The sequence below is a fragment of the Ochotona princeps genome, chromosome 3, assembly GCF_030435755.1.
Source record: "Ochotona princeps isolate mOchPri1 chromosome 3, mOchPri1.hap1, whole genome shotgun sequence".
In the NCBI taxonomy this organism is placed as follows: domain Eukaryota; kingdom Metazoa; phylum Chordata; class Mammalia; order Lagomorpha; family Ochotonidae; genus Ochotona; species Ochotona princeps.
Genome location: NC_080834.1, coordinates 38,347,628 through 38,371,339, shown reverse-complemented (window position 1 = coordinate 38,371,339; position 23,712 = coordinate 38,347,628). Strand labels below are relative to the sequence as shown.

The 23,712-nt window shown below is 39.4% G+C and overlaps 1 protein-coding gene across 4 annotated transcripts in view; it reads left to right on the top strand.

Annotated features, from left to right (window-relative positions):
• The first annotated feature begins 359 nt into the window (after positions 1-359).
• MAP3K7CL (MAP3K7 C-terminal like) overlaps positions 360-23,712 on the top strand; it is a 38,615-nt gene continuing 15,262 nt past the window's right edge. Inside the window, exons 1-3 of one of the 4 annotated variants that reach the window (XM_058661248.1) lie at positions 360-483; positions 5,788-5,896; positions 14,205-14,266. In XM_058661248.1, coding sequence (XP_058517231.1) covers positions 5,827-5,896; positions 14,205-14,266 — 132 coding nt within the window. In that variant the 5' untranslated portion in view covers positions 360-483; positions 5,788-5,826. The other 3 variants (XM_004588590.2, XM_058661250.1, XM_058661251.1) reach the window with 3 other exon arrangements.

The window sequence follows — 23,712 nt, the reverse complement described above, 5'->3', positions numbered from 1 at the left end:
CTCAAAAGAATAAAGAAACGTTATTGACAGTCTATGAATCTGTTATTATTTTGATACATACACACATGTCCTTTCTGGGTTGACTTAGTGTAATTCTCGTGAATTCTTAAAATACCATGTAGTTATTTCGGGTTTCAGTTATGGGAAGAGATTTCACTTGGGTTTTGGATTTGTTGCTTTCTTGAAACTGTTTGGATAGAGAGCCAAGAAATACATCATTGTCCCCAAGGGAACTGAAGAGCTGGTAAATATTATTATTGTGAAGATCTTGAAATTTATATTTAAAAAAGCCAAAGTGCCCTTTTTGTTGCCTTTTCATTGTTGCTTAAATGTATGTTAAATGAAATCCTTTTCTTTGTAGCATCCTCTGCACCTGCCATCTTAGATGTCACAAGGAAATAATCATCAAAGATTACAACCCATGCAGTATGAAGTCAGGTAGCTTACAGAGAGTTATCTTTATAATGATCTCCACATTTGCAGGTACTGTTGACAATAGCACGAAAGGTGGTATTTTGGGGCTGGCTCCATGGCAGGTAGGCTAACCATTTGCCTACAGTGCCAGCATCCTATATGGGTGCTCGTTCTTGTTTCGGGCTGCTTCACTTCTGGACCAGCTCTAATACTAGAGTGCCTGGGAAAGCAGCAGAGAATGGCCCAAGTGCTTGGGTCCCTGCAGCCATGTGGGAGAGCGAGATGAAACTTTGAACTCTTGGTTTTTGGTAGGCCTCCCTCCAGCTGTGGTGGTCATTTGAGGAATGTAAAATCTGCCTTTCAAATGAAAGTATCTAAATTCTTTAAAAAAAAGAAGAGAAGGTGATACTTGCATGTGTTTCCTAGGTAAATCTCCCTTACTGTTTCAACAGTTCTTCAAGAACCCCTCATGATAAGTGCGAAAGAAGAAAATGTCCACTTCCCCCTCACGTGGACTTTCCCATTCTGCACAGTAGGTTTCACAGGGATCTCAATGTCTCTTTCAGCTTTTCTGAAAGCAGATGTAGGAGGCCCGTTTCGGATCATGGTAGATACGATATCCACTTCCCCTTGGCTAGTAGTAGGTGCACAACTCGGAATTCCTTAGGGTTGAACGTAATTGTCTTGGTAAAGATGATTGAAATTTGATGTACCTAGAACCTGGACCACTGAAATAAGTGACACTTTTGTCTCTTCCAGCCAAAATCTGAGAGTCAGGTTCACTCTGATCTTTAAAATGTCAGTTAAATATTTAATATAGAATGTATGCTGGTGCAATGCAAATAGCATGAGCTGAAAGTTGGAAAACTTGGGTCATATCTGGAACTTTGATTCTAGAATGGTCATTTATCTTTGAGCTTGTCAGTTAAATTATGTCAACTTCTGTTTTCCCATCACGCAAATGGGGATAAGAATGCTGACCATGACTACTGTAGCATCATTAGAAAGATGAAAATGAGATAATGGACAAGAAATGCATTTGATAGTAGAAAGTAATGTAATTAGTAACAAAGTAACATCACAGCAGTAATTTGGATTCCTGGAAAGAGTAGGTTTATGTATGAATGGTGTAATTGTCTGAAACTGCAATTTTATTTGTGTATCTTTAAAAATAAATTAGCTTTTCATTCATTTGATCATAGATATCTGCTAGCTAATGTTACTTCTTTAATATTTTTGAGAAAGTTTGGGTTTATAGAAAAAAAAATGAGTGAAAAGCGTAGAATTTCCATGTATGTCGTCACCCTCACACCCTTTAGTTTTCCCTATCATTAGCATTCTGAATCAAGTGGTAATTTGTTACAACGGATGAACTGGTATTGCAACATCAAAGTCCTTAGGTTATATGAGGGCTTGTTTTTTGTGTAGTATATTCTATGGCTTTTGGTAGAAGTTTAAATGTGCCTACCCACCATTTCAGTATCAGAACAGTCACATTGGCCTGCGAATCCCCTACCTTCCACCTGTTCCTTTTTTTTTCCTTTTCTCTGCCTGAACTCCTGAACTTTTTTTACTGTTTTGATAATTTTCCTTTTTCAGCATGTCACATAGGTGGACTCATACAGTTTGCAGTCTTTTCAGATTAGCTCATGTTGTTTAGGTTTTCTCCATGTCTTCTTGTGGGATTGATAGCTCACTTCTTTCTGTAGTCTGAATAGCATTTGATTGTGCGGAGGCATCACAGTTTGTTCATACTCCTTCACGTACTGAAGATCATTGTCCATGCGTTGGTAATTATGAATAAAGCTATAGCAAACATCTCTAAACTTTTGTACACACTTTCAACTCCCTTTACTAAATATTAAATATTAAAGAATGTGATTACTGGATCATGAGGTAAGAATGTGTTTGGTCTATAAAGAAACTAAACTTTCTTCTTTTTTGATTATTTATTTCAAAGTAGAGCAATAGAGAGAAGGAGAGAGAGATTAAGAGAGAGAGAAAGAAAGAGCGAGCTTTCATTCTCTGTTTCACTATCCAAACTGCTGCAACAGGCAAGGGTAGGACCAGGTTGAAGCCAGGAGTCAAGAACATCACCCAGCCCCTGCTAAACTTTATTCTAAAGTGTTTATGCCACTTTGCATTTCTACCAGCAGTGAACAAAAGTTCTTGCTGTTCCACATCCTCCCCAGCATTTACTGTTGTCAGTATTTTGAATTTTAACCATTCTAGCAAGCATAGTTCAGGTTAAACTGCAATTCCCTGTGTGATCATCTTTTCACGCACTTATTCACAGCTGTTTATCTTTTTTGGTTAAGCATCTGTACGTATCTTTAGCCAAATTTTAAGTTCTTTTCTTGAAAAAATTATTTAATTTAATTTTATTTCTATTTGAAAGATGGAGATACAGAGAAATCTTCCATTTGCTGGTTCACTCTCCAGGTGGGCTGGCCGGAAGTCAGGAGCCTGGAGTTTTTCTGGGTCTCCCACAGTTTGAATAGCAGTTGAGTGTACTGACCAAGAACTTGCGTCATGCTTCACTGCTTTCCCAGGCACACTGGCAGAAAGCTGGATCAGAAGCCTGAACCACAGGAGGAGGCTTAACCTAGTACTCCATAGACATTGGTCCCAGCCTGGTTTTTTGCTTAGGCCATTTTCCTATTGTTAAGGATTCTGTGTTCCTTTTTGGATACCAGTCCTGCATTTGGTATGTATTTTACAATGCTGTTCTTCTGGTCCATATCTTGTCTTTGCAGCTTCTTAACACATGCTTACTTTTAATTATTTAATCTCAGTGGCATCTTCCAGTTGTATTCCAAGGAGCAATAAGAGTCCAGGTTCAGTGTTGTTAACTTTGGGCAGGCTTATCTCTCCATTCCTATTGACATGGATTCTTTTTGTGATAGGTTGCTTTTGTAGAATGGATCAAGTCATCAAGCCACAGACAGGCTCAACCTCAAACCTCACGTTCTTAAGCGGGATCATCGCTGCTATCATTTGAGAGTCCCTTATGGCTTGTCCAAGTTGGCTGGGTCTGGCTGCACTGATTGGAGTGGAGGGCATTTTTGCTGACTGGAGTCATGCTATCTTTGCCAGTTTGCTGGAATAGACACAGACACCGATTGGGTCACGCTGAAGACATTCCTGTCTTGTGAAGCAAGTCTGTTTGTATTTTAAGTTTGCCAGGACTAGTGAATTAAAACATTTGGACTCTGCACAACTTGCCGTTTATCAATGCCTCTGACAGGAGGAGGGTTCTCTTTTATGCTTGCTTTTTCTAGAAGCATGACAGCATCCTGGCTGTTGAAGAGGCAAGGAAAGGAGCGAAGGGTAGTGGAGGGGAGCAAAACAGGGAGGTCCCATGGGACGCCGGGGTTTGGGGCTGAGCAGGTAGCAGCGTGCTGTCCCGACAGCTGTTCCTGCTCCTCAGATTGTCAGCGGCTGCTATGTAGCAGGTGCAGCCTGGTCTCTCACTGAGACTTTACTCCACAAAGGCATCGGCTGGCCAAGGCAGCGGCTGGCTCTGGATTACTCAAGTGCAGACACTCAACCCAGTGAGGTAAGACAGCAGGTGTGAAAACGGACTTAAAGCTCTCAGTGCATCAGCCACCTAACCAAAGCTCTGTTATACAGCTGGAGGCGAGAGAAGGAATCAGCGGCTGTCTGCCCAGGTGGTGTGATGAAAAGGCAAGTTGGTTGAACAAAGGTGGTGGCTGTTGCTCTATGGAACTCTGAACTCACTCACCCTCACATCACCCTCTATTTTGTGGAGAGGAGGGATTGTGATTAGCTGTATTTATCGGTTCTGTTTCCTGTAGCTGGAAACCTATGAAAACGCTACAGAATTCTGGAGGTCAATTTTTGCACTTCTGTTGCTTTATTTTTTTATTGAAAGAAGGTGTTTGGGAAATCTAGCCAAATGCGGAGTATGGATTTCTAGTTTTATGTTTTAAAATCAAATGATTGGGTGATTGGTTACACAATGCACAGCCCTAATACCATTCCTTTTAGTGGTAGCCTTAGGGGGTTTTTAATTGTTTTTCTGAATTTGAGACAATCTGTGCTGTTCTACAGGAATAGGTGGGTAACAAAACGCTTGATTCTGAGCAGATGCAACAACACAAAAGTGTGGCAAAGATTAAACAAGTCTCGAGTCAAGTAACAACCACTTCTATTATTATCCTTTTCTTAAATGAAATGCTTCATGTTTCTTTTGTTTGTAAGTTAGAATTCCGTGACATGGATAGTGGAGTGTCCTGTCATTTGTTGCTGTTGTATTAAATGAATGGCCCAAATTTGGTTGGATGTTTAACAGTCACTTTTTTTTTCTTCCAAAGCCTTTTCTCTTTCCACATGTTGGGTAAGATGATTCCAGAGAGATGAATGTCTAAATATACATGGTTATATGCATTGGCTTTGACTCTATAAATAATTGTAAAAACAGAATTCAGTGCTCTGGACACTTATTTTTAGGTGGTGAAAAGTTATGGGAAAGAAGCAGAAACCTTGCTGTGAGAAAGCGTCCTGCTAACATAGTTCCCAGACTCCCCCTAAGGATGGTTGATGAAATCATTTATATTTTGTCATTTTAAGAGATAATTTCCCTAGAAATATTTAGACTTTTTAATTTACTGTCTACATGAGAAGGATAACGGACAGTTTAAGGGATCAGAACAAAAATAGAAAAGTTAAATTTATGTATTTAGATAACATACATATCATATGTTTATAACAACAACTTTTCCTAGTCACTGTGGACATCAAGTTATCAAATATATCTTGGTTAAACTGTGTTTGTGATAAATTCTCTTATTACATCCCAGGAGGATTCATGCGTTTTTGCCCAACTTCTCTGTTGTATGTTTTTCCCCATACTTGTTTCATTTGAGCATATCAATTAAATGATAAGTTGCTATTTGGTGTCAAAGACTGATGGAAAATTTTGAAGTTTTGCCTTTTGCTTGTATCATGCATTGTTAAAATGCGCAATCTTAGAAACATCTGATGGATTTATAGTTTTCAGTCCATACCTTTTCTTTATCCTCCTCAATTAAAAATAAAACACTTTATGTGACCTTAAAGGGCCAGAACCAAATGGATCAGTATGAAGAGATACTGCCAGAGTGAGGCAGGTGGAGATTTTTGTCACATTTCATTCATTTTAGATGCAGATTGCTAAAGTGATACTTTTATGAGTCAGAAGTAATTTAGATAGAGCACGTGAATACTTTTGATGCAGGAAAAACAACTCAGCACTAGGAGGGTCTTTGCAATTGGAAGGGAATGCTTGCTAATTTTCCTATGTAATTTCTAAATAATCTTTATAGGCATGCTGTTGGGTGAAGTGATCACAACTCTTTGCTGTCTTCACAGCTGGAAGACCCAGGGGAAGACGGGGGCTCAGGTGCCCACATGATCAGCACAGCCAGGGTACCTGCGGATAAGCCAGTACGCATCGCCTTTAGTCTCAATGATGCCTCAGGTACAGCCTGCTTGAGAAAAAGTGCTTCCTCCCTCTCATCCAATCATTTCACCTGCTTCTCTAGTTGTGTACCTCCATGGGAAATGTAAAATTGCAGGTTTGAGTGACCTGGTGATAGAATGTTCATCATGCATGGCTAGAGTGCAGATTCCAGAAATGCCTTTGGTGATAGCAGCACCACCCCCTAACTTTGAGTTGGTTTAGCTCGTTATTTCTTCTTCTTCTGCTTCTCCTCCTCCTCCTCCTTCTCTTTTCCCCCATTTTAACTTTTTTTTAGAGAAAAGCTCATAAAACTTTAACAATTTAACCATAGTAGTGTGTGTCATTGTTAACGGTGCATGAAGAGACCATTGTCAAGAGCTGGCAGTTGGATAGGTAATATGAAAATATCACTGTTTGGTTCCAACAACATTTGTCCAAGTGTAAGTTCAAAATGCTGGTTTCTCATTGGTGTTTCTTCCCTTCTGGCTAAGTAAGCAAATTTCAGTAGGGGCGATGATTAGGACTGGTGAGGTGGGGCCTCTCAGAATAGTAAGGTCTGAGATGAAACTGCCATTCTTAGAGCCCTTCGTTATGGCTCCCTTTGGTGACCTCTTAACACACATATTGAATTGCACCGCCTTTGAATGAAGGACTTCACACACTGGGAGGGCCTAGAGGTGAGGAAAAGAAGACGTGGCTCTTTTTCAGTGGCATCGGCCATTGCTGTTATTTCCATGTCATCTATTAAAATCACATGCTCAAACGACAGTACCATTTAAATATTGGGTCTTTGGAGGACTGAAGCACTCTTTCTGCAATGTTCATGTAGGGCTGCTGCTTTAAAATGGCTTTTGAGAAAGCCCAGAGTTGTGCTCCATGAAACCTCATGTGATTCAGGCAAATGGACCTGAGCTTCTATGCTATGTAACTATGTAGTTGAGACTGCTGCCCTGAGAGGATGTATTCCAGAGGTAGAAGAGGTGCAATCTTGATTTCTCATGATCTATTTGTTTAGTGATCTTCCCACGACCAGCTCTTATACTGTGTCTTTCCCCAGTGTGAGACTGTTCTGGAAGACAGCAGTGCAGAGATGTCATTTAATGGACAAATCAGTCCATTCCAATATAGAGATGACAACTGACATTCTCTGTATTTGGCATTCACCTATACTTTTTCTGATCCTTAAAACGACAATGTAAACTAGGCATTCACAGTCCTTGTTTACTGAGACAGAGATTAAGGGCTGGAAGCCACATCAAGAGCCTAGACCTGGTCTCCATGGTTTCCTGCTGCTACCTTGAAAGGAAAAAAGAACAGCCCCTCCTATTTTGTGGATTTCATACATGCAACACTTCAAGTACCCATTATTCCTTGAGTGGCCAGCTCTCAAGACAAATTCATGAAAACTCCAAATCTGGAGAGAAAGAAACTGTCTTAATTTTGTTTTTGCTGCAATCAGCAACTTTACCAAGAAACCCTGATATAAAGCTTGTTTATCCATGCAATCTTATTACACTATCGTTTGGGACCATATCTACATTTTTTCCCCAGTCAATATTTTAACAGGATTTAATTTTGTATAGAGAATAGATTTGAAGAGATGCATCTCAGCCTTTGGGTTGTGTGGATGGACTTGTTGTTGGCATAGAGGATGTGTAACTTGTCTTTAGTTTGTCACCACCATTTGAAGTCTCTTGTTCCCTGAGGACTCTTATATGTGTTTCATTAACCAGCTTAGATTGATGAGTTCTTGTCTACTTTTTCTCTCTTTCAAATATCTCAAGAATGCTCATTTTGAAATTCATTTTTAATAGGCAGCTTTAAAAAGGGTTACAATTTACTTTACATAATTCCTATCCCCTTGTCTTATAAAAAGACGCCTATGAAGATTTGTGAAAAATCCACTAATATTAAATATTTTAATCTTATGATAAAGGTGATTACATATCTCCACCAGGGGCACCCTACTGGGGAATCAGAGGCAAAAACTGAGGCCAAAACTATAGCACTTTTCAACCCAACCTAATTAAAATAATCACATGAAAACACCCATTGCAAATGTGATCTTCCAGGGCTGCATTCTCACATATTCTGATTCAGAAGGTACCATTAGTGCTTTAGGAAGAACAGAAAAACCCTCCCCTGCGCTTATGCACAGCACAGATGCAAGGTTCTCTGGAATTGTTAGGCCCCAGGACTTCGTATTTTTCACATGCACTTAGGATTGTGAGCGTATGGAAGCCACTTTACAGATATCTGTGGACACTCCCTCTGAATTCTTGAATAGGAGTGTGTGAAGTGTCACACACAGCAACACTTGTTGCCTCACAAGCTCTGCATGCTTTTTGAATTCCATTGCATATGGCCCACAGACCATACATTCAGATGAAAACTATCCTAGTCCTTCACTGTAAGTTAATTTAGGAAATAAAGATAGACTTTTGGGGGAGTAATTATGTATTGCTGATAAGTAAGCAGGGTCTGTGAGAACAGGAAATGTGGACATGTTCATTTCTCATGTGCCCAAGGTAGTGTTTATTGTCCTCAGTTGCTTTAGCATAGTTTGTGTACACATTCCTGAGATGATTCAGTGTCGATGTTAAGCTCATAAAGCTTTGAAGTCAGAATGGCACAGTTTCTAGAACCATATCCATCATGAATTGTGCATTTGATCTTAGAGTCATTCAAACTCCTTGAAATTCAGTTTTCCACGAGAAGTGGGTAGGAGTCACAAGATTATTACAAGAATCAAATTAAAGCATTTAGCAAAGTATTCAACACAAAGTAGGCACTAAATTTGTCACTGTAATTATAACAAATACCATGGAGTATTAAGGCAAGGGCAAACCACATGACGTCAAGGTAGGCTTTATAGTATGAATGACCTGCGGTTATTTAAGAGCTCATTATCCAGTTAGAGAGTTATGAGTGTCCTGATTCTCAGCCATTCAATGAACTGGATTTTATTTGGTTTCTTTATTTCTAGCGCTGTGGTGTGGGTGGGAGATGCCCCAAAGAAGGGTGCAGTATGGCATTTGCCATGGGATTTATGAGGCAAGGCTTGCCAGAACAGTTGGCAACAATATTTTGGGACAGGTGATAGTCAAACGGGGTATGAGGGAGGCAGGGAATAGAAGACAAGCATAAGGAGGATGTCTTTTCTGGGTACCAAGTACAAGAAAAGGTGCTGCACATCTTCTTACCAGTTTTCTTCCTTGTTCTTCCAAACAGAAAGCATGAGTAAAACCTCAGAGTCTAGAGAAACATGATGTGCTCACAAAATACTAAAACTTTGTAGAAAATAATGTGCAGGAGCAAAAGATAAATCTCATCTCTTGGATTCCTAGAGAGTCACTAGTCTTTCTCCAGTTAAATGTAATTTACACTTGGGTGGAGATTAGGAGTTCATGTTAATTACATGAGAGTCTTATTTATCTCCTATTGAGCTAAAATCTGGCAAAATCTCTGGTAAATCTTGGCTTTGGAGTTTCTCTTTATAAAAGCAGATTTTTTTGGTGGGGGGAAGGAGAGTAAAAATGTTATAAAATAGGAAAGTATAAATATTCTGACAAAAGGACAAGCCAATAAAATTCTTCTGGGTCTCCCACATGGGTGCAGGGTCCCAAGGCTTTGGGCTGTCCTCGATTGCTTTTCCAGGCCACAAGCAGGGAGCTGGATGGGAAGTGGAACAACCAGGACACGAACTGGCACCTATATGGGATCCTGGTGAATGCAAATTCATAAGAATATAGCTTAATAATGGCAAGTTGATGAATATTTCTAAGAATCATAAAATCTGTCCTTAAATTTTGTTGGTGTCTCTATGCAGAGAAACTTCAGTGAATCCATTGAGACATGGTCTTACTTGCCTGGTACTTTTGGGCACAGATTAATTTCATGAATTACAGTGTTAGGAGACTGCTAGGTACCACATGAAATCTCTATCCACATCCATATTCACATCATATCTATCTCTATAGCATCCTTTAATTTTATAAGTAGAGAGAACACAATGCATATTTTAAAATTCACATTTCTAATAAGCAAGAAACAAAAATTTAAAAAGCACTTGGTGTGTCTAAAAGGAAGCTAGGTATCTGGGAATTTTAATTTTTGTGGGGGGTTATAGCAGGAATGTGTGTATCATAAACGCGTACTAGTAGTACACGATAGTTATTTTTGAAAAAGCTTCACTTACTAGATAAAATGTTTCATATTGTGATGTGTAATTCCCAATATTTTGGGAGAAGTTTTCACTTGTCCATGAAATAAAAGCCTGGAGATGTGAGGCCCAGAAGCCCAAGAAGAGCAGAGTAGCATGGTGGAACCAGTATGTGCAGGAATGTGCTAGTTAGTCTCACAGGGCTACGGATCTTGCAGAGTGGGTGAGTTCCTATGTTTAACTCTACTTGCAGGGTAACTGGCTCAGCGGTTAGTTCCTTTCAGAAACAGCACTCTTCATTTGCCTGGTTCTTTGCTAAATGACAGAGAGCATTTGCATTATAGACCCAATGTGTCCTATGTATCCAGTTCTTGGAGAAAAAGATGATTTAAAGGAAACTGAATACAGAATAACTATGAAAGCAACTGAACAGCTGCACAATAGATGCTCAGATGAGCCCATCATAAAATGTATGACGTGTCAAAACAGCTAGGATACCAACAGGAAAATTCTGTCTTAGGGACCATTGGCTTAGTGACATTGTGTTTGCCAAACAAGCACTGAACATCTGTTTATGTCTTCCCTTTATTTTGTATTTCAGTCTTGAGAAAAATTCCTTAGAATATATTTTGCTTGGTTCACTAGTGTTCCTCAAGGCTATTTCAAAAAGGAAGCTTTCAAATTGCTTTCTTAATGCATTAAAAATATGCTAACACATACTGGCAATTTAGCATAGAGTCAAAGTCCCTCTGTTGCATGTAATAAGCATTCAGTAGATTAATTTAAAGGTATTTTAATTAAAACGTCCGTGCTTTATGATTTTGCATGCTTATAAACATAGCTAACAGCTGTTTTTTCTCTCTCTCTTTCTCTCTCTATTTCTCCCTCCCTCTCTCTCTCGTTAAATTGAGGGCTAATTTTGCTGGGAAGTTCTCTTGTGTGGCTACTGTACAGCATACTTTATGCTTTTGCAATTGTCAAAACAAACTTCACTACTCACAGGAACTCTGATCCAGTATCACTGTCAAAATGTTTTACAACGATTCGGCCAAATGTTTGCAGAACAGCTGGGCTACTAGTCTGCCTGAGTCATTTCCCTTCTTCCCTTTTGGCCCAATCCTGTGATTCATCATTCTGCTGTTAGAATATTTGCCTATTTTTAAAACCAGTCAAAGAAGGCAGCCACTGTTTAAAAGTAAACACCCTACACATCAACTTGGGGCAGCTTTGTAAGCAGCTTAGCAAGCCTGACATTTCTGCCTGGCAGGGATGCCAGCTAAGCCAGATGGCATCAGGCAGTGAAGCAGAGGACTGGCTTCCAGGCTTGGTTGTCTCCTTACATCCGTCTTTGGTTTTCTTGTCTCTGCTGCCATTTCCTGCTTGAGCTAGTCCAAGTTGATCCATGCTTGAACAAAAGTTTTTCATTTTGCTGATCTCTGAAATATCTGCTATATGCTTGTTTTCATGTCAATCAGTTAGACTTTTACTCTAACTCAGGGAGTCCAAGCTTACGCCTGCATGCATCTGCAGAATTATCAGTATGGTCACAGACATGCTTTAACAGGGTGTGACTATAAATAAGTTTGCATATTTCCATAAGGAGTTCTTTAATGCCAGGTCATACCAACTATTTGATTTTTGAAAAATGGCTACTTTAGCTGTACACCTTTAGAGGGCTTGAGATACATACTCAATGCATAAATATCAAATCACATTAGTTAGAATTTCTGTTTCCTTAAGCATTAAAAATGTTTTTCATTAACACTTAGTGTTTATACGTATTTATGAAATACATGGTGACTTGGCAGTCACCGTGCATTTCATAACTATAGTAGCTATTTACTATTTAGATTAATACAAATGTATAATTTCTATTTCTTCTTTTCAAAATTAAACAGGAAGGAGTGTGGCTTCGGAGGGGCAAGCATGGATAAAGTCTCAGGAAACCTTGCATTCCACTCCTGGCTGGCTTCCAGAATTCTTGACTACCCTGCCTGTTCTCACACTCAGCAGCGTAGGATTTTCCTGCTAACCCGTGCCTACTCTCGTGAGGGCACTTAATTATTAAGTTTGAGATGCCCAAGTGAAATATGTTCCCATTACTTATCTCAAGTTCTTCTGGCCTTCCCCCAGTGAAATACTATAGCCATGATGTCTGAGTGATTGAAATTATACTGAAGTAAATACAAGTGCACCTAGGCAGCAACTCAATTTTACAGTTTAAAGTTGGTAATGAAGCCTACCTCTAAATGGTTGATATTGACAACAAGCTACTTATGCCTTTTATCCATCTCTTAATATAATGGAGTGGATTTAAAAAGCTATAGTAATTGGCAGAATTTGTCACTTCAAGTTTGAGAAGGACCTGGAAGTTGCATCTCCATATACTCTCAAGATTTTTTTGGCCTGTCTGACAAAGGTCTTGGGAAAAAAATGTTCAGTTTCTCCTTGGTCTGTTGAGCTAAAGTTAGAAAGCATTAGTGAACTCTAGACATCTATTGTCTGGCACAGGTGCAAATGTAAAATGGATTCATATTTGCTGAGGTACTGCATTATTTTAAGCTACATCTAAGTGGCAGTATTATTGTACTACTCTTGGCTAGCATTTATCAAATGCTATTAAGTAATGCAGCCCTTGAGGTGTCTGGCAGATGTTAATATCATCCTTGTTTGATTCCTTTTGATGATTATCTTCGGTGTTTTTAAAGAAACACAGCCCCTTAGAAACTAGGACTGTATTGGGTACTACATTTTTCTTGTGGACTATGCTTTCTATTGATAGAGAGAGGTGGTAGCCTCTATGTTTGTGGGTTTTATACCCGTGGATTCAGCCAATGGCAGATTGGAAATATTTAAAAAGAATGGATTGGTGTTGTGTGTGTCTGTGGGTTTGCATGTGGTAATCATATTGCATTGAGTTTATACACAATCTAGAAATGATCTAAAGTATATGGAAGTTGTGCATATGTTGCACGCAAACATGGCATCAGTTTATAGTTCAGATCTGAGTATGTATGGGTCTTAGAATCTATGAAGATCCTGAAATCACACAGACATCAAAGGATGTTTCTGTATCATGAACAACCTTAATCACTTCTTCTAGAACAAAAGGGATTATTCAGTTATTATCAATACATCTAACTATGTGCAACTAAAAATACATTGGCTTTCCTTATTTAATTATGATTGAAAATAGCTTTGATTTTTAAAATTTCCCCTTTTGGTCTGTGTTCTGTATTATTTCCATTGTCCTAGTTACTGGGCTAGATGTTGGCTAGGGTGAATGAGCCCTCCAAGTCATATTTTGCCTGCAGAGGTTGGAGCTTTTGTTTCTCAAGGGGTGGTCCCCAGGCACCTGCCTGTCCCTGGAGGGATTTGGGGGAGACTTGGGCATTTCAGGCCAAGTTGCTGCCATGCTTCCTCAGTGCTTCTGAGAAATGCAGCTTTTCATGCAGCTGCAGCTGCTATGTCACATCACTGCCTTAAGGACTGGCTTAGGACGCCTGTACAGCAGTGGCTCATGAGGCTTGCAGGGCTCTGTACTCAGTCGCACTCTCCACAAAGCCAGGGATTCTGCTTCAGGTTGGAAGTGCTGTCTGGCACTCAGGGAGAAATGGCCTGTTTGGGTTGCTGCCTGTTCGCCTCTGGAACCCAGAAGAAGTTCCTGCTTAACGGCCTGTGAGTGGTGGTTTGTGGTTAAGAGCACAGGGCAAAACCATCAAAGCTTGCAACACTTTCGGCTGTTCACTTGGAGAAGTAATGCTTCTATTTTTCGCTAACAAATTTTTGTCTCTCACTGAGGTTGTTCTGGTTGCCTCATTATCTCCCCATTAAAGCATTTTTGCACATATCATATATATTTTTTCCCTTTTTGTTTGTTTCTGGTTAATGTGAGACGATTAAAGACAAGCAGTCTTGTTAATTGGAGTGCTTCCAGGCTGGACACTTAATTCTGATTGTAATTTTTTTTTTCTGGCAGGACCTATTGAGCTCTTCATATTTCTGTGTGTACAGAAAGGCAGCAAAGTTGTCTTTTACATCTATCTTCTCCCATAACTAAGCAGTTTATATGGGTGGCCTCCCAAATTGTATCCAGCTGGGTTTCCTGGCAGTGACTCGTAATAAGAAAGGGCTGCATTGTGAACATTTTGTGTTTGTGTTTAGATGATACACCTCCTGAAGACTCTGTTCCTTTGGTCTTTCCAGAATTAGACCAACAGCTACAGGTAAGAATTTTCCTGTAATCTCCCTTTGCTTGTTAGTGTTATAAAATGCAGTGAGCTGGTCTAACTGGGAAAGACTGATTTGCAGACAGAGTAGGTGGGTTTAAGTCATCGGAATTCTCTAGAACTGCAAAGTCAGGCCTGAGTCCTTGTGCAGTACCCCAGGTTGTTCGGCCATGGCACAAGAACACTGAGAACTTATTCAAGGAGTCTTCAAAAAGTTCATGAAAAATATGTGTTCTGAAACAAGCTTCATGGATTTCAGAATCGTTGATAAAAATATTTTTATTTCATTTTCATGAACTTTTTGAAGAGTCCCACAGTATAAACTACCTACTACACTTTTTACAAACTTTAATTAATCAAGAGAGGCAGAGAGATGGGTGCACACACACACAGACACACACAGAGAGAGAGAGAGAGAGAGAGAGAGAGAGAGAGAGAAACAGGAAGGCTCCTATCTATTCCCCCAAATGCTTGGGAGCATTTGAGTTCACTCCCCAATGCTTGCAGCAATCAACACTGCACTGGAGCTGAAATCTGGAGCTGGGGGCTCAATCCAGGTTTGCTGCATGGGTGACTGGTACAAATGTGGTTGTACTGGTGGAAAGCTGAATTGAGTCAGATGCTGCAGTATGGGAATTGAACTCAGGCACTTCAAAATGGTAGGCTGGCATTATAATCAGCATCTTTCCCCTTTGCTTGCTTCTGCTCTTATATCAGTACCCAGGGCACAGAGCTAAAAACCTGCAAACAGCTAGGCCAATTGGAAGGAACTGATGTTCCACTGCTGGGTGGTCTCTAAAAGCCGAGCAGGAGTCCCTCACGTGTGCTCTGCTTTGCTTTAGGTTCCTTCTCCTCACCTGGGCGGCAGCCCTTCTACAGAAAACTGCTGCACTGAGTAGTGCCAGTTATGCAGGTGTTACTAAAAGTTGACTAAGAGTGGTGAGGTATTACTGATCAGAAAATAGTTGCCAAAAGACAGCCTAGGTCATTCCCTAAGACTTTCCCTTCAACTATCAGCCTTTTTCTCATCTCTGACCACACTGCAGGGTCTTCAGACTTGCTTTGCTGGTTCCTGGTATCTAACTGGGCTTTTTCTACCCTTTTTTCCCTCCCACCAATAATTCTTTTCAGATTGGATAAGTATTCAGCCACCCTCATCTCACTTCCACATGTTATTATGTAAATAAGTAGACATGTACTGGAAAAAAAACCCAGTAAAACCATATTCAAGTTCTTATTATCTCATCAAACTTGGAACCATGAATTCTGCTTTTGTGGACTGGAAAACAATGTTCCTCTTTGGTGGTGTTACCAGTCTTTGTTGCCTTGGAGGACCCCCAGGATTCCCTGGCTATTACCCAAATAATCTGTTACAGTACTGCTAGGTCTATTTAAATTTTATAGCTTTAATTTCACTTGACATACATTAGAAATTAAATGTATTTAATTATTTTATTCCAATGAGAGAATTTCATCTGTATTGATCTTTAGTGAGTTATATAGCTTAGAGGGTGATATGATTTTTTTTCCTCTTAGTGCTTTATCTCTTCATGGACATAGAATATCTCCAGAATTACAACTAAAAGCGTTTTAGTTGACCTAGGTCTTGCTGACAGAGGAAGGAAATGACTGAGTTTGTTAGCTAGTGTTTACCAGTTGAGATACTTGTTACTGGTGCCTCTGTCTAGAGCTATTGTTTGTTACCTGTATTCTATGTAACAGAGCATCAATAACTAAAAAACAAGTAGGCAGGAATTGAGAGAGGGAAATGTAACATAGAAAATGACGTAAGAGTTTTGTTTTCATGCTTAGCATAAGCACATACATTTAAGCCATTCTACTGCAGGGAATTGCTGAACTGAATACAATAAAATTGCTTTATATATCAAAGGAACAATCTATTACATGGAGCAGGCCTTCTTTATAGCCAGTCTCATGTGTTTTCATCACATAGTAATGGCCTTTACTATGCTGTCAACTCTTGTAGCCTACTGTGGATGTGTAAAAGTTGGGCTATGAAGGCATATGGGGTTGTCACTGTTTTCTGGAGAATAGAGCCTTAGAATCTAAAGTAGGCCAGGTGATGAGAACCAGCCCCACTCTCTGCAAACCCTTGGACTGAAATTCCAATAATGTGTATTGAGTACCCAGCAGGCGAGAGGTGGTTTTTTTACATGTGCTCTCAGTCGACCATTGAAATAATTATGTAAGCTAAATATTATAATTCACTGTATATATGAGAAAGTTGATGTTAAATCTGGGTCCAAAAGATTTGCTACTTTCCTCTTCGCCATAGATGCTTTGTGAAACTAAAATGCCACTTGAATTAATTTGATAAGTATAGATTTTTGTTTATTTGTTTTAGGTTAGCAAGGTTGTTATGATGTAGTGTAGAGTAACCGTGTAAAACATGTTCTGATCTTGCCATATCTATTACACATTCTTGGGTAGTTTTAAAAATGCAACTACAAAATGTCTATTTGTTAAATACTCTATCACCAATGTTACCGCCCCCCCCCCGATTTTTATGTTGCTCTGCCAAGAATGTGGACATGTTTGAACATGTAATTCATGGTGCTACTATTTTCATGGAAGCCTAAAAAAGCCTTGTGTAAGAATAGCAGTGACGAACATTTCTCTTGATGTCTCTATTAATGCAAAATGTTGGGCAAGAGACTTCAGAGTAAGGTAGGTGTTACAACGAACATCTCTTCATAGTGTTCACTTGTGGGCCTTGGAGCTTAGCCCAGCGGCAGGTGGAAGGTGATTTTGCTTTGAATAGATTTCTTTCTTGGGACTGATTTTCTAAATTCCCCACAGTCATTAGGAGCAATATTTGGTTAGAAGCGGCTTAGATCTTGCAGGTAGAAGAAAGGAGTTTCTATTCCATGCCTAATTCCATGGAAAAATAAAAGATGAATATTTTTGTTTAGGTTTCAGTGTCCTTATTCAGAGAAGTGGTAAAGATTCTCTCTCTCTCTCTCTCTCTCTCTTTCTTTTTTTTCCTCTTCCACCTCCTCCTGAAGAATGATAGAATCCTGTAGTGGTCCCAAGGTTTGGGTAAACACCAAATGTGTCTTACATCTTAGTCTTGTTAGATTTGGTGAACTGTGCTTTGAACTATACATGATCCAAAGCATGGCTAAAATGTGATCTTAATGCATTGAAATAGGAAACATGTTTTTATGATCAGGTGCAGAAAGTAATAACAAATAGATTGTAATTCATGTCCTAGTTGGAATCAGCAATGACTGAAGCATGGGCGTGGGCATTAGAGTGGTCTGGATTCGACTCCACACCTACAAATTTTATGACTTCTAGCATATTATTTACTATTTCTAAACCTCACTTTCTCAACTGCAAAGTGTTGATAACTATGTTATCATAAGACTATGTTATCATGAGACTATGTTATCATAAGACTGTTATGAGACTATCTTGAGTTAGTCTCATATTACTATTAGAATTCAATACAGTTATGAGTAGATCTAGTACAATCTTTAGATAAATAATTGCTCAATTGATATAAATTCTCTTCATTGGTGAAATTATTGATTGGGTAAGATATTTAGAAACAGGTAAATAATTTATCTTTGTATATGCAAGATGAAATAAAAGAAATATCCCTGCTTTTCATCAAAGATACTTGGAAAGTAGTATGATTTTTTGAAGTTAAATTGAGCAATAGCTTCAGTTTCTCCCGAGGTACTAATCTGATCTGACAGTGACAGGTGTCTCTGTAGTACACACTGAACTTGCCTTTTCTCAGAGTCCGATAAGTTCAGAAACTGATGTCACCTCCACAAATAAACAATTTCGTAGCTTCGGTTGTGTACTATAATATCTTGATATTCGAGCAACCTCTGTAGAAATTTCTTTGACACCTTGCATCAACATACCCCTTGTTACCCGAGACATGAAAATGGCAGAAAATAAAGGAGTCTCAGAAGTCCAGATTTCTAGCACTGTAGCCTAACACCCATTTGGACAGAAGTGCAGTTAGGAAATGGGTTCATAGAAGACACTGAAAATAGCTCAGAAATGAGTTGAAAAGAATCCTACTGGTCTTTGGCTGCCGTGACCATCCAGAAAACATACAGTGCTACCTTTTTGTATTACCCTCGTTCCTTTATTTGTTCATTTTGTGATTTGAGAAGCTCGGTGACTGCTATGGTAATCGTTATTGGAAAAATTTAAGGCTGCTCTTGGGTTATATCATTCTTATTCAATAGTACTTCAAAAAGTTCATGGAAAAATGGAATTAAAAAAAGTTTAATTTGGCATAAGCATTTTTGAGTCTATGCAGTTTTTTTTTCATAATGAATTTCTGTGAACGTGTTGAAGTATCCTTACATCAGTTACATCACTGAAAATGATTTAATCCAATGTAACATAGTGTGAGTATGAGTATTAGGGCTTACTTGGATCATAATGTGGGTACTATGAAGATGTCAGATTAAAAATTTGGAAGGAATTAAAATGCTCAGATAATAAGGTTTTTAAATATTAGAATAAATCTGGCCTGTTTTTCCTCTTAGATTTAACAAAGTATGATTGTGGTTATTGGGGGTATTAAATGCAACATAAATTTAAGAGAAGCACACACTTTCCCTCTAAAATAGCTAACACTGAGACTCAAGGAATGCATACAAAGGCTGGTTAGTGACTGTAGCATGTTAGGCTTCCGAAATATATCTTGTGTGTGGGAAGCTGAGCTAGGAAAGTTAAATTCTTGTATTTTTTGAAGTAGATGAGACCAGTAGTATTTGAAGAAGCCAAGTAGAAAACGGAAACACTTAATCCAGCTTTGCCCCTCGCTGAGGGATGCTTGGCTAGGACCTTTCCCACGGGGCTCTTTCCAGGGGCTGGAATCCACTATGGGAGGAGTGTGCTATGAATGGATGGTTCATGCAAGAGCCTGGATGCTATGGTGTGGTTCAAACCTGCATTCTTGGATCAGGACTCTGTGGTTTCTCTCTTACTTCATCTTGTTAAATCTGTCCTGATGATTGGGTGGATACCAGAGAGAGTAGCAGCTGCCTTGTACTACCCTGTAATTTAAAGCCGCTGCAAGCCCTATCCCCACGCATGGAGGGAGGAAGTGTGAGGTAAGCGGGTGAGGAGGAAGAACTCCCTCCTGGGTTCTAAATTCATCCAAGCACCAATGTGTAACTTGAAAAAAAGGGGCTTCAAAGTGGATTTGAAACACTGTTAGAATGTTTTCTTAGAACTTACTATGTTGCACTAGTACACCAGACACCCTCACATTGAGTGGGTCTGAAGTTTTCAGTGGTCATGCAAGAATTGTGCTCTCATATGTGAGTACTTCAAAAAGCTCATGGATAAGCAGAATTAAAAGATAAGTTTATTTGGGTACAAAAATCTTTGAAATCCATGCATAAGGGTTTTTTTTGTTGTTGTTGTTTTAGTTCATCTTTTCCACAATTTTTTTGAAGTATCCCTGGACATTAGAAATATCTTTAACTTTTTCATCATTTGAACTAGCTATGTTTAGATTTCTTTTCTTCAGAATGTGATGTTATTCTTAATTCAAGAGTGCAGGATAAATATTTTCAAAGCATTGGAGGATGTAGCACAATTATGGAGGAAACTTGCAAGGCAAATATCTTGATGTAAAAATAAATTGTGTATCTACAAAAGAGAGTTTCTTTATTGATCATCCATTCTTTATATAAAACTGCAGCAATGAAGATATGACTATAATCAAAATCAAGCACTGAGAATTGAAATAGGGTGCTATTATTCCAAGAAGTCAATAGATGTCTCTCAGTTGGTTTCCACTGAAGTAGGCATTTTTAAAGTATTTTAAATTTTTCTTTTAAAAGATTTATTTCTTTTTTCTTGGAAAGGCATATTTATAAAAAGAAGGATATAGAGAAAAATCTTCTGTCCACTGGTACATACTCTAACTGGCCACAATGGTTGCAGTTGTTCCAAAGCCACGAGCTAGGAGCCAGGAGCCAGGATCTTCTTCTGGGTCTACCACATGGGTTCAGGGTCCCAAGGCTTTGGATCATCTTCAACTGCTTTTCCAGGTCACCAACATGGAGCTGAATGGGAAGTGGGGCAGCAGGACACGAACTGGGGCCCATATGGGATCCAGGTGCATGCAAGGCAAGGGTTCAGCCACCGAGCCGTCACACCGAGCTCTTCTGTTTCTTTTATAAAAATTTACTTTATGTATTTGAAAGACAGAACGACCAAGAGAGAGAGTGCGGGTGACACAGAGAAAGAGATTTTGTTTTTTCCCCAACGATTTATTTATTTTTATTTGAAAGGAGACCTATGGAGAGGTCTTCCATCTATTGGTTCACTCCCCAAATGGCCACAGTGGCCAGAGCTAAATCTATCAAAGCCAGGAACCTGGAGCTTCTTCTGCATCTCCCATGTGAGTGCAGGGGCCCAAGGACTTGAACCATCCTCTGCTGCTTTTCCGGACTGTTAGCCGGAAGCTGGATCTGTACTGGAGCATCTGAGACTCAAACAGGTGCCTGTATGGGATGATGGTATTACAGACAGAACATATGCCTCTGAACTGATTCCAGAGAAAAGGATATTACTTCTGTTGGCTCACTCTTCAAATGGCTGCAGTGTGTGGGGCTGGACAAGGATGCGAACACGGGCCTGGTCTCCTGTGTGGGTGTCAGGCTGTCTTTTGTTGCTTTGCCGTGCTCATGATTATCAGGGTGCTGAATTGGAAGTAGAGTAATTGGGACTCAAACCAGCACTCTGCTATGAATGATGATGTTCCAGGTGGAGGTTTAACTGTTAATTTGAACATGTGCTACAGTCTCTCAAAGCCATGTATGGTAAATTAATTCCTGATTGGTGGTGTTTCAGATGTCACATTATTTAAACCTATTGATACTTACATTTGCAGAAAGAAACCTGATTGTTGTGCTGAAATTTTAGGAATCTGTTTCTTCAAGAAGAAACATTCATTCAGTAAGTGTTGTTGTTTACCCATTGCCTCTTGTTTTCAGAGACTGAAAGAAGGTGGGAGAATCATCCTCAATGAGGGCCTTATGATACCTTATCCATACACATATTATACCACAAAGCAATGAAAATATTCTCCAGTGAAGAATAGATATTATCATATAGTTCCACTCTTGATAGTAGGTATGAAACTAAATATCTCAAAACTTTCAATCACCAGAATTGTTACTGTGAGGAGAAACATTTATGTTTAACCAAATTGTTTTTGTCAATTTCCTTAACAAAGGCAAATAGCTGATGCCAATTGTCTTCTCGAGACAAAAGCGGACCCTATCCATTTGTCAAATGACATTTTAATGTGGCAGTTTTAATTTATTCTTTCTTATTGCTACTTCCTAATTATGGGAAATTTGAAGATACTTTGATATACAGGTGGTCTGTGCTTCTAAGTGACATGAGGATAATTCATGTTTCAGGATATTTTCAGTATGCTCACATGCTCTAAGCAGAATTGTGTTACTTATTATGTTTTCAAGATTTCTCACAATAAACAAGGACTGAATAGCAAAGAACAAGGTAGGGGTGTGTTTGGCCTAGAAGCTAAGTTACTGGTTAGTTCGCCTACACCCAGAGGTGGTAATAAGGAATTTTTTCATTATGAGTTGATTCTAAGTTATAAGTGTATCCCACTGACGTGTCCAGTGACATTTGGGCCTTGTGACAAATGACTAGGGGTTATATAGAGATGAGAAATTTGAAGTTATCTGATGAGAAATTTGAGAGGGAGAGATAGGTTGTGTAGAAATGAAGTGGGCTTCACATAAGGATCTCTTACAAACTAGATTGGGGCTGGAGGCGGTGCTGTGCCATAATAGGACACCAAAAGAAATGTGTGTCCTAGAAGAATATGAGAGAAACAAATAGTAAGAAATTCATTAGTTCTCAATTTACTAAGATAAAATGAGCGAATATGACCTGGTTAGATACATGATTTACATATACAGATTATTGGGAAGAAGGGATTGGATTGAAGGCCCTATTTAACAATTAATTGGGTTAGGGGAATCCTAGAGCCTATGAAACTGTGTCATAAAATGAAATAAAAAGAAAAAAAATTATTTTCTCAGATCTTACATGATTTCTTACATAATGAATTGAAAAAATTATTTAAAAACCCTTAAAATGACTATTAACTAGCTAAAGGTAGAATGTTTAATCATGTGTTGACACAGTAAAAATTAAGATAAAGTTAAGGAAAATTAATTTTTCAAAATAATTTTTAGAAGTAGACTGTTCAGAGCCAGGTGCAATGGCCTAGTGGCTGGGTGCTTGCACCGCATGTGCCAGGACCCCATGTGGGACTGATTCGTATCCTGGCTGTTCTGCTTCCATTCTAGCTCCCTACTTGTGGCCTGGGAAGGCAGTGGAGGATGGGCTCTGGCCTTGGGACTCTGCACCTGTATGGGAGATCCAGAGGGGGTTCCAGGCTCCTGGCTTCAGATTTACTCAGCTCTGGCCAATGCAGCTACTCAGGGAGTGGGCCAATGAATGGAAGATTTTTCTCTCTGTCTCTCCTTCTCTCTGTGGATCTGCCTTTCTAATAAAAATAAATAAATTGAAAAAAAAAATAAGTATGCTTTTCAGGTGCTGATGCATGGTATAGTGGGTTAATCCACTATAGTGCTGCATCCCATATTGATGCTGGTTTGAGTCCCCTGCTGTTCTGCTTCTGATCTAGCTCTCTGCACAGGATGGCCCAAGTTGTTGGGCCTTTGTACCCATGTAGGAAACCTGGAAGAAGTTCTTGTCTCCTGGCTTTGTTCTGGCCCAGTTCAGCCATTGCAGCCATTTGAAGAGTGAAGCAGTAGATGGAGGTTTCCCCCACCCCCTCTGTAACTCTTCATCTCCTAACAAAATAAAATCATTTAAAAAAGACAATGCACTTTTCACCATGTTGAGAGGTTAGGATGACTTGCCAGCCTGGCCTCTATTTCCTCTGTGGATAGAGAAAAAGAGACAGGTTTGGTTCATTCTACATGTCAGAAGCCTGTCTTTGTGAAGGGGGGCGCGGGGAGGGTACGATTTGGTCTGTCACACATGTGATCAATCCTTGCAGGCATTATATTCAGCCTAGCACCATTTCTTCAGGCTCCATGTTTCAGAAGGTGGCGTTTCTGGGCACAGGTGTTGTGACTTTAGCATGTTAAGCATCTGCTTTGTGACTTTAGTATCCCGTATCAGAGCCAGTTTAAGTTCCAACTACTTCACTTCTAATTCATCTTCCTGTTAGTGGGCTGGGCAGAGCAGCAGAGGATGGCCTCAGTACCAGTACCTTGACTCTCGCCGCTAAGATGGAGTTTCTGGCTTCGAGGTGTTGTAGCCATTTGGGGAGTGAACCAGCAGATGAAAAATCTGTGTCTTTGCTTCTCTTTCTGTGTGCTGTGCCTTCCAAACAAAAAAATAAACACTCTCTGAAAAGCAAA